Here is a 13,580-nt window from a genome sequence, read left to right as displayed (position 1 = left end):
TTAAGTCCTATTGTGTCGCCTTGACACTCAGCCACAGCAATGCCAAGCTTCGTTATTCATGTCCGTATCATCATATATATATTTATCATAGCATATTTTGAAGAAGTATTTATATATATGTAAAATGCAAGTTCTAGAAAGATATGAAAAAAGTAATTGAAGTATAAAGTATTCAAGTATTACTTTTTATATATCTGGTTTTAACGAAAGTTTTCTGCCAAAAAGTGTTCTTAATAAAGTTAGAAAAAAAAACATGAAAGCAGTACCTTTAGTACAGATAGTAATCACCACCTAAATCTATGATTTTCTGGCAATGTTTTGGTAGTTTTTCAAAGCCTTCGGCTCAGATCTGTGGCCACAAGTTTGAAAACAGATCAACATCATTTCAAACAATGGAAGATAACACAAGCAAGGTATAGCTGCAGGTGTGAAAAAAGATAGAAGTCCAAAGGAGCAACATTGGGGCCATATCATGCGTTGGCAAAAAGATCCCATTTAAGTCTGTATAGATTTCAGCCAGTGAATGCAGACACATGTAGTCTTGCATTATCTTGATGGAACATTACCTTTTTGTGCCAGAACTTTTTTCCTCGATAGCAGCATTAATGCAGACTAGCATCTCACTGTACAACTTACTGTCAAGGGTTTTACCTTTTCCCAGATACTCTTTGTGGATAATACACCACAGCAATCCCACCAGATATAAAGCATGAAATTTTTGTTAGTCAAATTACACTTTGTGATACTGTAGATGGGCTCACTGCACCCAGGCAACCCACTTTTGGGCCTGTTTTGTTGAAGTAAATCCACTTTTCATCACAAGTGATGATCCAATCCAGAATTTTGCCCTTGCGTTGATATCGGGCCCGAACATATCTGTCCTTACCTACTTGAGTCAGCTCATGCGACGCCCAGCAATTGTACATCAAGTTTATGCGATGCATTGCGCGACTAATGGACAGGGCAGTGACGTCTAACTTCCTAGCAAACTCATGAGTGGTTGCATACTGATCTTCTTCCACAAGGCAGTAAGTCCTTATCAACATCAGTAGGCCAGCCAGCTTCTTGAATGTCATGGTCCTTGAACTTCCGGTATCAAATCTTCATTATGTCAATGATACAACATTAGTATCTAAAGCTGTACACATGATTTGGTGACATTCTGTAGCTGACGTTTTTGCAACAAAACTGAGTATGATAATTCGATTTCAGACACCTTGTACTTAATGATAATTATATTTTTTTACAAATTTCGCAACACAGTGTACTAAAACAAGTCTTTTTCTTTTGAATGCCAAAAATCATTTGACAAAATATGATTAAACATGCCAATCTGAACTGTTTGCACAGATGATATTTGCAGTATCGGGGGAAACTTTCATTAAAATCCGATATTTTATTAATACAAATATATCTCGTATAATCACGTAGTATATTAATCTGTATTTTGTAGAATCTTTTAGCAGTATTCAATAAAGAAATTACAAAGAAGTTGGATTTCATTGAAGGAAGATTAGACTTCTTATCTGAAAATTTTGATGTTCTAGAAAAAAAAGTTGAAACTATAGCTTCACTTCTTGACCTTCAAAGAATCACATTAAGGTATATTATACATATGGATTTGCATCATTTGCATTGATCATATTCTTTTTCTTAGGAATAGCTTTATTTGTTTTGTCATTTCAAGTCAAGATAAAGGTGCATTAATGTTATATTTTTTCCTCATATAATGTGTATGTTATATCTGTAAACTGTTTTCGTCATGTTTTCTGCAATATCTGTGTCCTTACAAATCCCGAGCTTTTAACTGAGATTAAGCAGCCATGCAGAGTTTTCTTTTTTTTTTTTTTTTAATTATCAGAAGAAAGGAATGAATAGCTTAAATAAAGATTAAAATGCTGTAGTCCATAATTGACAGTCTTTTTTCATGTTGGGCCATATGAAATGTTTTGTTATTAACTTTATTTTGGATTGTTATGTTATCAACCTTATTCTAGTATGAGATAAGTTATGAATTGATAAAAATATTTTCTACTGAAATTCCGCAGGTATATATGGATGTTTTTAATTTGTAGAAATATCGCAGTGCATTTTCTTGTTGCTGTCCAATATAGCAATTTGTAAGATTTTTAAGTTCGGGTTGCTTCTCAGTATGCCCAAATCTTCATCATTTTGAGAGTTTGCTGTAGTGTGCATGTCTATTATAGATGGCACAGGAATGGTGTCTATATAGGGAGAGTATGTCAGCAACAGTATTTTCATCCCCTTGGATAATTTGGATACCAGTTGAGAACTATCCAATGTACGACAGTTATCTAGCTTGCTGTGGCAAGTCTTTTTCCAAATCTTATTGGAAAGCAACTATATATTGTAAAAGATCGACATGCATTTGAAGTGTTACATTGCTGTATAGATGGCTAATAGTTCTCTGTCATAGGCACTGTTTTTTTTTGTGTTGGTGTCAAAGTTTAAGAAAGAAAGTCAAGGGTTGCTTTTCATTGCCCACAATCGGATGTAAAAAATATAGCTCCAATGGTTGTGCCAGAGACATCAGTTGTCAATGATATTTGGGGGTTTTTGGATGGTGAGTGGCAGTATGACTAAGTGCATCTTTTACAGGTCGCAAGGTGTTTCTTTTTTCTTCCATTGAGGTTATTTCATTTCTGCAGTTCTTTTGGTATTGGTATGTTGTTAAAGATTGTTGCAGTTTTGCACAATTTGATATAAATCTATGATTCACTATACCTTAAAATCATCTTAAATTAGTGAATGACTTTGGTTCCAGGAAATTATTGATTGTATCAACTTTTATTGAAAGAGGTTTTAAGTACTTCAGCTGTCACTTCGTATCCTAGGAATGCAAGTTTAGTTTGACCGAGTTTACATATTTCCATATTAATACTCGAACCATATTCATTTAGTCTTCTGCTCATATATGTTGGTGATGAGTTTTTTCATAAGGAGAGGCTATTAGAATGTCATCCAGATAGCAAAATATGAATTCTTTCATTCAGCACCTTGTTCATAAAACGTTGGAATATTTGGGCCGTATTACGTAAGCCAAACATCATGAATGGCAACTGAGATAAGTTGAGGGCTGTGAGAATAGCTGTTTTTGATATATCTTCCTCATGAACCAGAATTTTTCGGTATACTCTAATGAAGTCTATGGATGAGAAACGTGTTCTCGCTAAATTGTAACTGCAGTCTGTTAAAAATGAAAGCGGATATCTATCAGGGGTCATGATGTTGTTTAGCATTCGATTGTCCCCACAAGGTCTCCAATCATCTAATTTCTTTAAAGTAAGATATAGCGGGCTTGACCAGTAACTCTTGGATGGTCTGCATAAATCCATTTGGAGCATAAATTCAAACTCCTTTTTAGCCACTTTGAGATTATCAGCTCCTAGCCATGTGAAAACAGGTGGACCTCTGATTTCGATGTAATATTTGATGTTATATTTTTAAATTTATCATTAACTACATTCAGTTTTTACAAATCCAGGAAATCGTTAATAACATTTTTATATGGAGGATGTCCGTGTCACAAGTGAAGTGTCTTGTATGTAAGTATATACTAAAAACACTTCTATGACTCCAATAAGATTAATATTTATTAACATTTATTCATATTGAATCTCACAAACAGAAAATTGGCCATTGATCCTTAAATTTTATGGTGGCTTGATGTTGACACTCCTCTTTTACTTAATTTAATCAAAAACTTGATGATGACACAATAAATCGATGTGACTGAAGCAACACTACACTGGATGTAGCTACTTCTTTTCCAGAAGCCAAATGTTTTTGCTTCTGAAGAAGAGAGACCAATATTTGAACATCTTTTGAATTGAAGTTTTATTCAAACTGCATGCTAGCCTAAGATTGCTTTTTTGCTTAATTTTGAAGATCAGAAGTTATTACCAGTAGATGAAGCTTAATATCTTTTCATTTATTTTTCATGTTATAAGCATATGCAAAGGAAGCACTTAAAATGTTATTTTATTTATACTGCTTAATAATATTTTATGACAAGGGTTATTTATTCTATGACATTAGAAATACTAAAACATATTTTTACACACGGTAACAGAAAGCAGAAAGTTCAGGGTACTCATCCAGATGAAAAGCAGTCATATTTTGTCCAGTCATACAAAGAGAACATGTAGGAGAGTATGCAGTTGTGCCCAGTAATATATGATTGCAAAAAAACTTCTAAATCTTATTGTTATGAACACTTTCTTTGTCAAAAGTAAAAGGATAATGGTTTTCTAGTGGTGTATAGAATGTTATCTTCTCTTGCTTTTTCATTCCCTCAAAAAATGTAATTTACTATTTTGATATTTTTTACTTTGTGTTATTATGCATTCAAAATTGAAATGTTTTTATTTACTATAAAAAATTTTTATGAATTGGTAACAGTAGGTGTTTATGTACGCACTAGTGTACACTATTCGAATCACGAATGTCGCTGCCTACACATCTAACTATCTAACGACGTATCTAAATGCCACATCTAAATTTCTGCAAGCGATGGTTCAGCTATAATTCTATGATCAAGTATTCAATCTAGTTTTAAAAGGATTTATTAAATACTAAAATTAATCTAATCTAGAATCGAATCTAATGTTACATCTCAGGAGCAGCGTTCTAGCTGCGTTATAACAAATCGAAAGTCAAGTTCTCACTGTTGCCATTCTGAGGCAGAGAAAAGTTTGTTTCTAATCAAACCGGAACATCGGCATAGTGAAAGTTTCTAGTTAAACCGGAACATCCCGGCCCCCGTTGGACATTGTCCAACATCATTTGGAAATGGGAGTGGACTGATATTGGAGACGGCTCGGCGAAAGATTCCATCTGAAGTTCTGATGTCTACGACTCGTACTAGTCCATTTGGACCAGGAAAGGTTTCCTCAGTGCAAGCTAGTGTCCACTTCATGGGTGTCTTGTTTTTATCCTTTAACAAGACTAGTTGTCCTGCCTTGAGATTGGATCTCACTTGATTCCATTTTGAGCGGTTCTGCAAATGATTAAGATAGTCCACGCTCCAACAGTTCCAGAAATTAGCTCTAAGTTTTTGAATTAAGGTCCATCTAGAAGACAAGGTCAAAGAATCTACAGAATCATTCGGTTCTGGTATCGACAAAAGTGGAGCTCCTATTAGGAAATAACCTGGAGTCAAAGGCTGAAGATCTGTTGGATCAGCCGAAATAAGTGATAGAGGTCGAGAGTTCAAGCAGGCTTCTATTTGCGTAATTAATGTATACAGCTCTTCAAAGTTCAAAATTGTCGTTTTCACGACCTTTGTCAAAATTCTCTTCATTGATTTTATATTAGCCTCCCATAACCCGCCAAAATGCGGGGAAGAAAGAGGAATAAATCTCCATGTTATACCTTCTTCGGAACTAAAGCGCTAAATAGGAGCCGATCTATAAATTCTAAAGAATTTATCAAGAACATTCTTCGTTCCCTTGAAGTTCATAGCGTTATCACTCCAAACAATGGATGGTTTAGATCGTCTGGCAATAAACCTTCTAAGACATGCTACAAATGCTTCAGTAGACAAATCTGATACTATTTCTAGATGAATAGTCTTTGTACTAAAGCAAATAAATATTGCGATATATGATTTTAACGTAACTCTAGATCTTTTCAAATTAGGCTTGGTGATAACTGGACCTGCAAAGTCCAGTCCTATTTTTTCAAATGGTCTAGTTATTACAACTCTATCTCTAGGTAAGTCTCCCATCATTTGGTTTATGGTTTGGTTCCTTGTTCGAAAGCATGTCATGCATTTACTTATAACGCGTCTAACTCTATCTTGTCCGGAAAGTATCCAGGATAATTGTCTAATAAGAGAAAGTGTTGTTTGATCGCCCGAATGAAGAGATTTTTTGTGATAATAATCTATGAGTAATCCAGTGAAATGATGTCTTTTGGGTAAAAAAAGTTGATGTTGTTAAAGTCTACCAGTTATTACTTCATGATAGTAATCTGCTCCGATCAAAACAGCAATATTTTTGTCACTGAATTCACAAGAATCAGCTAATTGTAATCCTATTATCTCTTTGTTAATTTTGGAAACTGGGATATCAGGGAAAGCTAAATTAGTTGCACATATTTGGTTAGTTTCTAAAGCTTCAATTTCTATATTTAGGGATGGTTCACTTCAGTTTTCTAGTTTGACTCTAACAACGTTGTAAGTTTGTTCTGTTGCCTGGTTAACCCCAAAGCAAATACGGACAAAGTTTCCTTTCGAATAACAGGTAATTTACACTTCTCTGAAATGTCCCGAATTATAAAACTTCTCATTGATCCATTGCCTAATAGAATACGAACTGGTTCTAAATTATCCTTCTCAGAAAATGGACGTATCATCACAGTACACGTTTGTAGCAATGCACTGCGGAAAGTTTCGGTTTTTAATTGACTAATCTGAACATCTTCTTTACTGGATGGAATTGTCGACACGACCTCGTTTTTCCCAGATTTGGTTTTGAGTTGGAAACAAATAGACATATTGTGTTTTTTATTACATATTTCGCACATTTTTCTTTCCTTACACTGCTTAATTTTATGCTGAGATTTTAAACACAAAAAACATCGGGCTTGAGATTTTAAAATAATTCTTTTCTCCTCCACGGTTTTAATTTCGCAGCGCTCCGAATCGTGTAGTTCGTCACAATATATGCATTTACTGCTAGCGACTGGAGTAACATATTCATACGTTTTAGGCAAACTTCTTTCAAACTGTTTACTGTGCTTGTTGTTTACATTATCGTGAGCGGAGTGGAGACGATCGTTTGATTTATGCCTCCAGTTATGAATCATTCCCGCTCGGTGTTTTGTTTTTGTTTCTCTACACTCATTTAATTGTGTAGCTCTTTCGCGGCTTTCTATTTGTTTACGAATAAATTCCATTAATTTGTTAACGTTCCATGTTTCTACTGCGACTGTATTCTAATGTTATCTCTGATGGAATTAATTTTAACAATATTGGGCAAAGTAAACTACCGTAAGTTTCTGATACGACGTTCATTGACTTTAAGCATCTAATTTGAGTTTCACACTGATCATATAAATTCCTAAGATTTTCTATATCCCTTACATTTCTAACAGGGGAAAGATTTAATAGTTTATTCATGTGGGCATTTATTACCAAATCTTTTCTCCCAAACCTGCTAATTAACAGTTCTATGGCTGAATCGTAGTTCTCATTTGTAAGCGAGAGTCCGGAAACGGCATTATAAGCTACCCCACCTAGTAATGACTTTAAATAACTGAATTTATTTACTTTCGATAATGAGTCATTGTTATGGATAGCTGCCTCGAATTGACTCCAAAATTCCTGCCAATTGCTAGAATCACCAAAAAATTTAGCGATAGTCAATTTCGGGAGGCGAATAGTTTTGTTATTTTCAAGTTTGGAATCTATAGCGGTTTCATTAGGATCCGAATTTTCAAGTTTGTATAATTCCCTCAATTTTTTTCTTGCTCTAAATTGCCACAGTTGGATTTTTTCTTCATATTCTAGAGCGGATGAAACTTCAAGTTCAAATTCATCCTCTGGGATCTTCAATTCCTGTTCTATTTGAGTGTTTAAATCACTCAGAGTTTTTGCCTTTTCGTTTAATATGTCTAAAGTTTCTTCTATTACATTTATACTAACGTCATCTTTGTTTAATTCTGTCTCAATTTTCTTTAGTACCTTGGACACTGCGGTCCTTAATACTTTGCGTTTCGATTTAAACTTAGCGACAGGATCTTCCATAATTACTTTAAAATAGAAAACTTATCCTACCTTTTGCAGGCTTCGCACACTTCACACTGTGGAATCCATAGTTACGAATCCATATTTACGAATATTAGCTGACTTCCCGGCCGATGCACCAAAAAATGTTTATGTACGCACTAGTGTACACTATTCGAATCACGAATGTCGCTGCCTACGCATCTAACTATCTAACGACGTATTTAAATGCCACATCTAAATTTCTGCAAGCGGTGGTTCAGCTATAATTCTATGATCAAATATTCAATCTAGTTTTAAAAGGATTTATTAAATACTAAAATTAATCTAATCTAGAATCAAATCTAATGTTACATCTCAGGAGCAGCGTTCTAGCTGCGTTATAACAAATCGAAAGTCAAGTTCTCACTGTTGCCATTCTAAGGCAGAGAAAAGTTTGTTTCTAATCAAACCGGAACATCGGCATAGTGAAAGTTTCTAGTTAAACCGGAATAGTAGGTTTGATTTTTCATTTATTTCATGGTATTATGTTCTCTGATATGCTATGATATAATTTGAAGTTATTGGAATGCAAGTAACAACTTTTTAATTTCTTTATAGGACAGCAGGTGAGTGATATTTATTGACATAAACAAAAATTCAATTGTCATCAATAATGGGAAATTTAACTTATCATTCTTTCCCAGTTCCATGTAATGGTTATCAAGATAACACTGCAGCTGCTATTTCTGTTTCACCCAGAGTAACATTTATTACTCTAAATACTGAAGGTAAATATCATATCATTGTTATTATGATCTCTTGATTTATTATTATTATTATTATTATTATTAATGTGTCAGTATTTAAGTGTTTAAATTTTTAGCTTGCCTCGTAGTAATTTTTGATATTCTTGATTCACGATATTCATTAAAATGTATTCTGTGGATTTTAGTATGTGAGTAGAATTACAGTAGTTAAGCAAAATATGTGTTCTTAAAATTTCTGAAATGATCTAAATTTAATCTTCAAATATTATGACACTATTAATAATATTAAATTTGCTTTTTTGTTCATATTAAAATATGGTAAGCAGATGTAAAATCTTATCAATCAAAATAAACCTTCAGTACAATACAGAATTCTTTGTAATATATGCTTTATAGGTTTAAAAGTAATATATATATTTATATATGCAATAAAACCCTGCTTAAGTAACCAAAATGGAGGGAGAAAAGCTTCAAACCTGTGAGTCATCTCTCCCCCATTATTTATTTATTTATTTATTTTGTACTGTTTCATTCTTCATGCAAATACTTATTCTCTGATGAAGAAAATGGTATTAATACATTATCTACAAAAAGAGAGAACTGCAAGTTGAATTTATGTTGATGAGATATTTAAATATCAATATTCATTGACACATTATAGCAGTTCAAAGTTGTGTTACTCTAAAAGAGTTACATGAAAGTGGCCAAGCTACTAAAAGTGAAAATACCAAAGATTCTAATGAATGCTAAAATATTTTGTAGTTCTCTAATTGATTATCTTGCCATTCTAAGAGGAAACTTAATGGCCAACCACTAATATTGATAATATTTCCAGAAATAATTATTTTTTGAAAAAAAATTTTTGTATTTATTGGATCTAAGGATTTTTGCATATTTTTCTAAGCTGTAATTTTTTGTAAATATGTTTTTAAAATATAGTAGTATTAATTTTTATCATGCGTTTTTTAGACTTTATTTTTTGTCATTCAGTTCAGTAGTTTAATGGTAATTGTTTTTATGTTAGTTTTATCATCCTTCCTATAAATGCTGATATAGACTTTTTTTCTTTAAATGCAAATCTCAGTCTAAACGAGAAATTCTTGAATTTGCTTCATGTAAAATTCAAGCATTTAAAAATTAAATTATTATCAAAAATGATATGCACAGAATAAGTAATTTCCATTCTTTATGAAAATTAGCCTAACTGTATTTAATCAAGACATACTGAGTGTCCTGTTTCAATCAAGGCCAAATCAAAAGTATCAATAAATCTTTTAAGATCACTCATTATATTTTATACAGTGGTACCTCGGTATATCTCATTAATCTGTTCCAGGTTCCATGGACTTGTACCATACTGGATGTACACTAAACACATTTTTCCAATTAGAAATAACAGGAAAATAATTAATCCATTCTTAGGAGAAAAAATTATATTATTATTATAACACTATTTGATACTAAAATGCAAATGTTTATTGTATGTAAATGAAATTTATCAGATTTGTCTATCTCTTTTTTTTCCGTTAAGTTCTTACTATGAACTGGCTGAATATCACCAGGTTGGTTGGTATGTGTTGTGCCCTTTGAGAAATAAAGTGGATCCATGCATGGAAATCGCTGCTTTTGCCAGTTCCACTATCTTTTGACTATACAGCTCTCCCTGGAAAGGCCATTCCCCCAAGCTTTGCACAGCTGAAAGTATTGCCGGACAGGTCAAGATGTATTCTAAAAGCTCCATGTCGAGGCAGTTTGCAAGTTCTGTATGATCTGGTACCATTAATTTTCATTTCTCCAAAATGGCAGGTTCTCAGTCTAGTAATTGTCTTTGTAATTTCTCTGCTTGCATCAGTCTCACATATCTGATGGTCTTTCTTTATAGATTTCTCTGAGTCTATATCAGGCAATGGCATTAGCATCTTCAAGAATGACAGGGATTGAGTAGTAACGCCCAGATATTTTGGTTCATCCACCTAGCTATCCATGAATATGGTAGCTTGAAAAGATTTTTTGCATTTTCGATCTGTGAAGAAAATTGCCTAGCTTGTTTTGAGAGGCTTTATCTTTAATTTTAGCTCTCTCGACCATGCCAGAATGCCTCCAAGGGTTGGTTTAATGATTTCTCAGACTTTTCTGTGTCTTTGCTTGTATGCTAGATTGCTGTATCATCTGCTTAACAAGCAACTCTGGCGTCCCCATCCAGGAATTGGTGAATATTGTTAGCATACAAAAAGGAATAGTAGGGGGCTGAGAACCTAGCCCTGAGAGACACCAATTCAAAGGTCAGTTTGTAGATATTGCCATGTCTGGCCTTTATTAAAAATCTGTCATGTTAGCCAGCAGCATCATTGTTTTCACAATCATTGTTGTTCACATCATACAGTATACGTATATGTTTATATATATACAATATACATATATTAGCCAAGTCCTGGATATCACGCCATCTTCATATTTTTCAACAATCTCTTTCTTTTTTCACCATCATGATAATCCTAATCATTTACTTCATTGCTTGCTCTTATCATTTATTATTTTAAAACTCATTGTTAATAAATTTACAAAACATTTATGTGAAATACACAAAATCACATGAAATTCAGACTGTTTACTGACTATTAGCAGCAGGCATACTGATGCTGATGGGCAGTTGTAACGTTGTCTCAAAAGAACTAAGTAAAGGTGATTTAAATTCACTCAATAATGATTCAAAAACTCAGGTCATATTCCAAACAAATATCATATACCAAACGAAAATTTTTGCATCCAAATAGGGTGTATATACTGATGCTGATGGGCAGTTGTAACGTTGTCTCAAAAGAACTAAGTAAAGGTGATTTAAATTCACTCAATTATGATTCAAAAACTCAGGTCATATTCCAAACAAATATCATATACCAAACAAAAATTTTTGCATCCAAATAGGGCGTATATACTGATGCTGATGGGCAGTTGTAATGTTGTCTCAAAAGAACTAAGTAAAGGTGATTTAAATTCACTCAATTATGATTCAAAAACTCAGGTCATATTCCAAACAAATATCATAATAATATATATAATATAATAAGTCTTTATATTTGAAAATAAAATATAAAGGCCCTTATAGGTGCTTACTTTTTTTTAAAAGCCCTTATTTTTTTTTTTTTTTAAAGTGGTTTTTTTTTTTTTTTTTTTTTTTTTTTTTTTTGAACGCGCTAGTGCACGAAGAGTACAGACAGGTGTCTGTCGTTCTATTGGTCAAAGAATTGCGAAAGCAGTAGAAAATTCCGCTACATTCGGCATTCTTTTCCTCCCACCCAAATACTACACACGTTTGATTTTCTATCAAGTTCTTAAAAAGATTTGCATTCTCGTTCTGCTTGGTCAGTTCATATTCATGTTTTCGTGTTTATTATGATTGTTATACTTATATTATGAGCATAGTATGTATGAATGTTTATAATAACATAGTTGCAGTAACTGCTGAAGTATAGTAAACTTCCAAAAATGGTTGTGTTTTAACACAGATTAGCTTTCTAAGGAATAATATTCGGAATGGCTTAAATAAAGGGAAAGTAATCGAATAGTCAAAATAATTTCATTTGTTTGGCCGACATTTTAGTTAAAAAAATAAGCACCTATAAACACTTTTCAAGCACATTTTAAGAAAAAAAATAAGCACCTGCCTAATTACATCATACACAACTGCATCACCTTAAATAAACAATAATAAGGCATATTTATTGTATTCACTTGGAACCTAACAATAAATACAATTTATTTTTCCACTCATATTGATATTTAAATCTAAATTCTGAAGATTTTCTAAATTTTCATTGTATATCAGTTTTCTCTTAACCCTTTAACTGTCAAGTTATTTTGATGATTTGGGTACACAAATTGTCAAATTTTTCCCGAGATACAGTCGTGTTTGACAAAAAGATGAAGCCGAAATAAACGTCCCCCGATATATATTCGGGTATAACAATACGATGCACTCAAAAAAAAAAAAAAAAATTACCCCGAGTAATACTCGGGCGTGACATTTTCAAACACCAGTGCTGTACCCGAGATTATCTCGGGCATGACAGTTAAAAGGTTAATAGATATTGCAAGCAAAGTAATTTAAGTAAAAAAGAGGAACATTTCTGAAATCAGAAGACAGAAATTTGCTTCATGCAGTCATCTTTAACAGTAAAAGCTTAACTAACCCGCATACTTGGAAATTGGCGACCATTTGGACAGTCGAGCGTAACTTGAAGGAGCGGAGGGGGGGGGGTAGACTGTAGCCGCTCTTTAGATTTTTCCGCTAAATAAATGCTTTTGATATTTAATATGTGCATCATATAAAAATAAACCAACCGAACTAAAAAATATTCCGCTTAGCAAGCACAGTAAAACTCTTTAAGTATTCATAAACAAATCTCGGACTGAACATCAAAATTAATTATCTCTACAAAATATCGCAAACGTTATTGTGCAATATGTGCGCCGTAATTCTTCCCTACGTGATATTACACAATCGGAATCAACAACTGCCGGTATTGGGAGAAAAAAGAACTAAATAACTGGAGTGTTTTTCATTCTAATTTTCAACAGACGGCGTTAAATTTCTGGAATAGAATCATTCTTCACTTGGGTTGGTAGACCACAGAACTTTTAGTCCTATTCAATCCAGATTGGAAAGTTACCCCCCCCCCCCAAAAAAAAGGTCCGTTGCTTGTTTCGCAGCGAACTGTAACAGTTTCAGTATTCAAGATTTTGTGGAGAAAGGGGAGACCTCCCAACCTTCGTACTGTATCATGTACAACAAAAACAACCACTTAGACGAGTTCATTTTAAAATTTAGAGGAGCTCACTTTCTTCATGTCTTGAGGAAGGAGAACACTGATTAATAGAGATTCAATAACATGAATCATTATAGATTCACAGTCTGCTGTATAAGAAGTTTTTATTCAAGGAATGTTAAAAATTCTAAGCCAGCATTTAAAATTTTACAAAGAATTTTATTTGTGTTTGAAGCACTCAAATTTTCCATGTTTATCACAATGCACATCTTTAAATGAATGGTGTCTTTTACGTTTTACTCATTTTAATCATTA

The 13,580-nt window shown here is 33.2% G+C and overlaps 1 protein-coding gene across 1 annotated transcript in view; it reads left to right on the top strand.

Moving 5' to 3' along the window:
• Positions 1 to 1,463: 1,463 nt before the first annotated feature.
• The window catches only part of LOC118197905 (protein BANP-like), a 29,518-nt gene continuing 17,401 nt past the window's right edge, over positions 1,464 to 13,580 (top strand). The window contains exons 1-2 of the mRNA XM_085819292.1: positions 1,464 to 1,602; positions 8,351 to 8,520. Coding sequence (XP_085675418.1) covers positions 8,406 to 8,520 — 115 coding nt within the window. The 5' untranslated portion in view covers positions 1,464 to 1,602; positions 8,351 to 8,405. The remainder of the gene's footprint in view (positions 1,603 to 8,350; positions 8,521 to 13,580) is intronic.

This window comes from Stegodyphus dumicola, chromosome 6 (assembly GCF_044657685.1).
Source record: "Stegodyphus dumicola isolate Sdum_Otavi_A_Nest chromosome 6, ASM4465768v1".
NCBI classification, from domain to species: domain Eukaryota; kingdom Metazoa; phylum Arthropoda; class Arachnida; order Araneae; family Eresidae; genus Stegodyphus; species Stegodyphus dumicola.
Note: the sequence above shows the minus strand (reverse complement) of the source record. Positions and strands in the feature narration are given on the sequence as shown.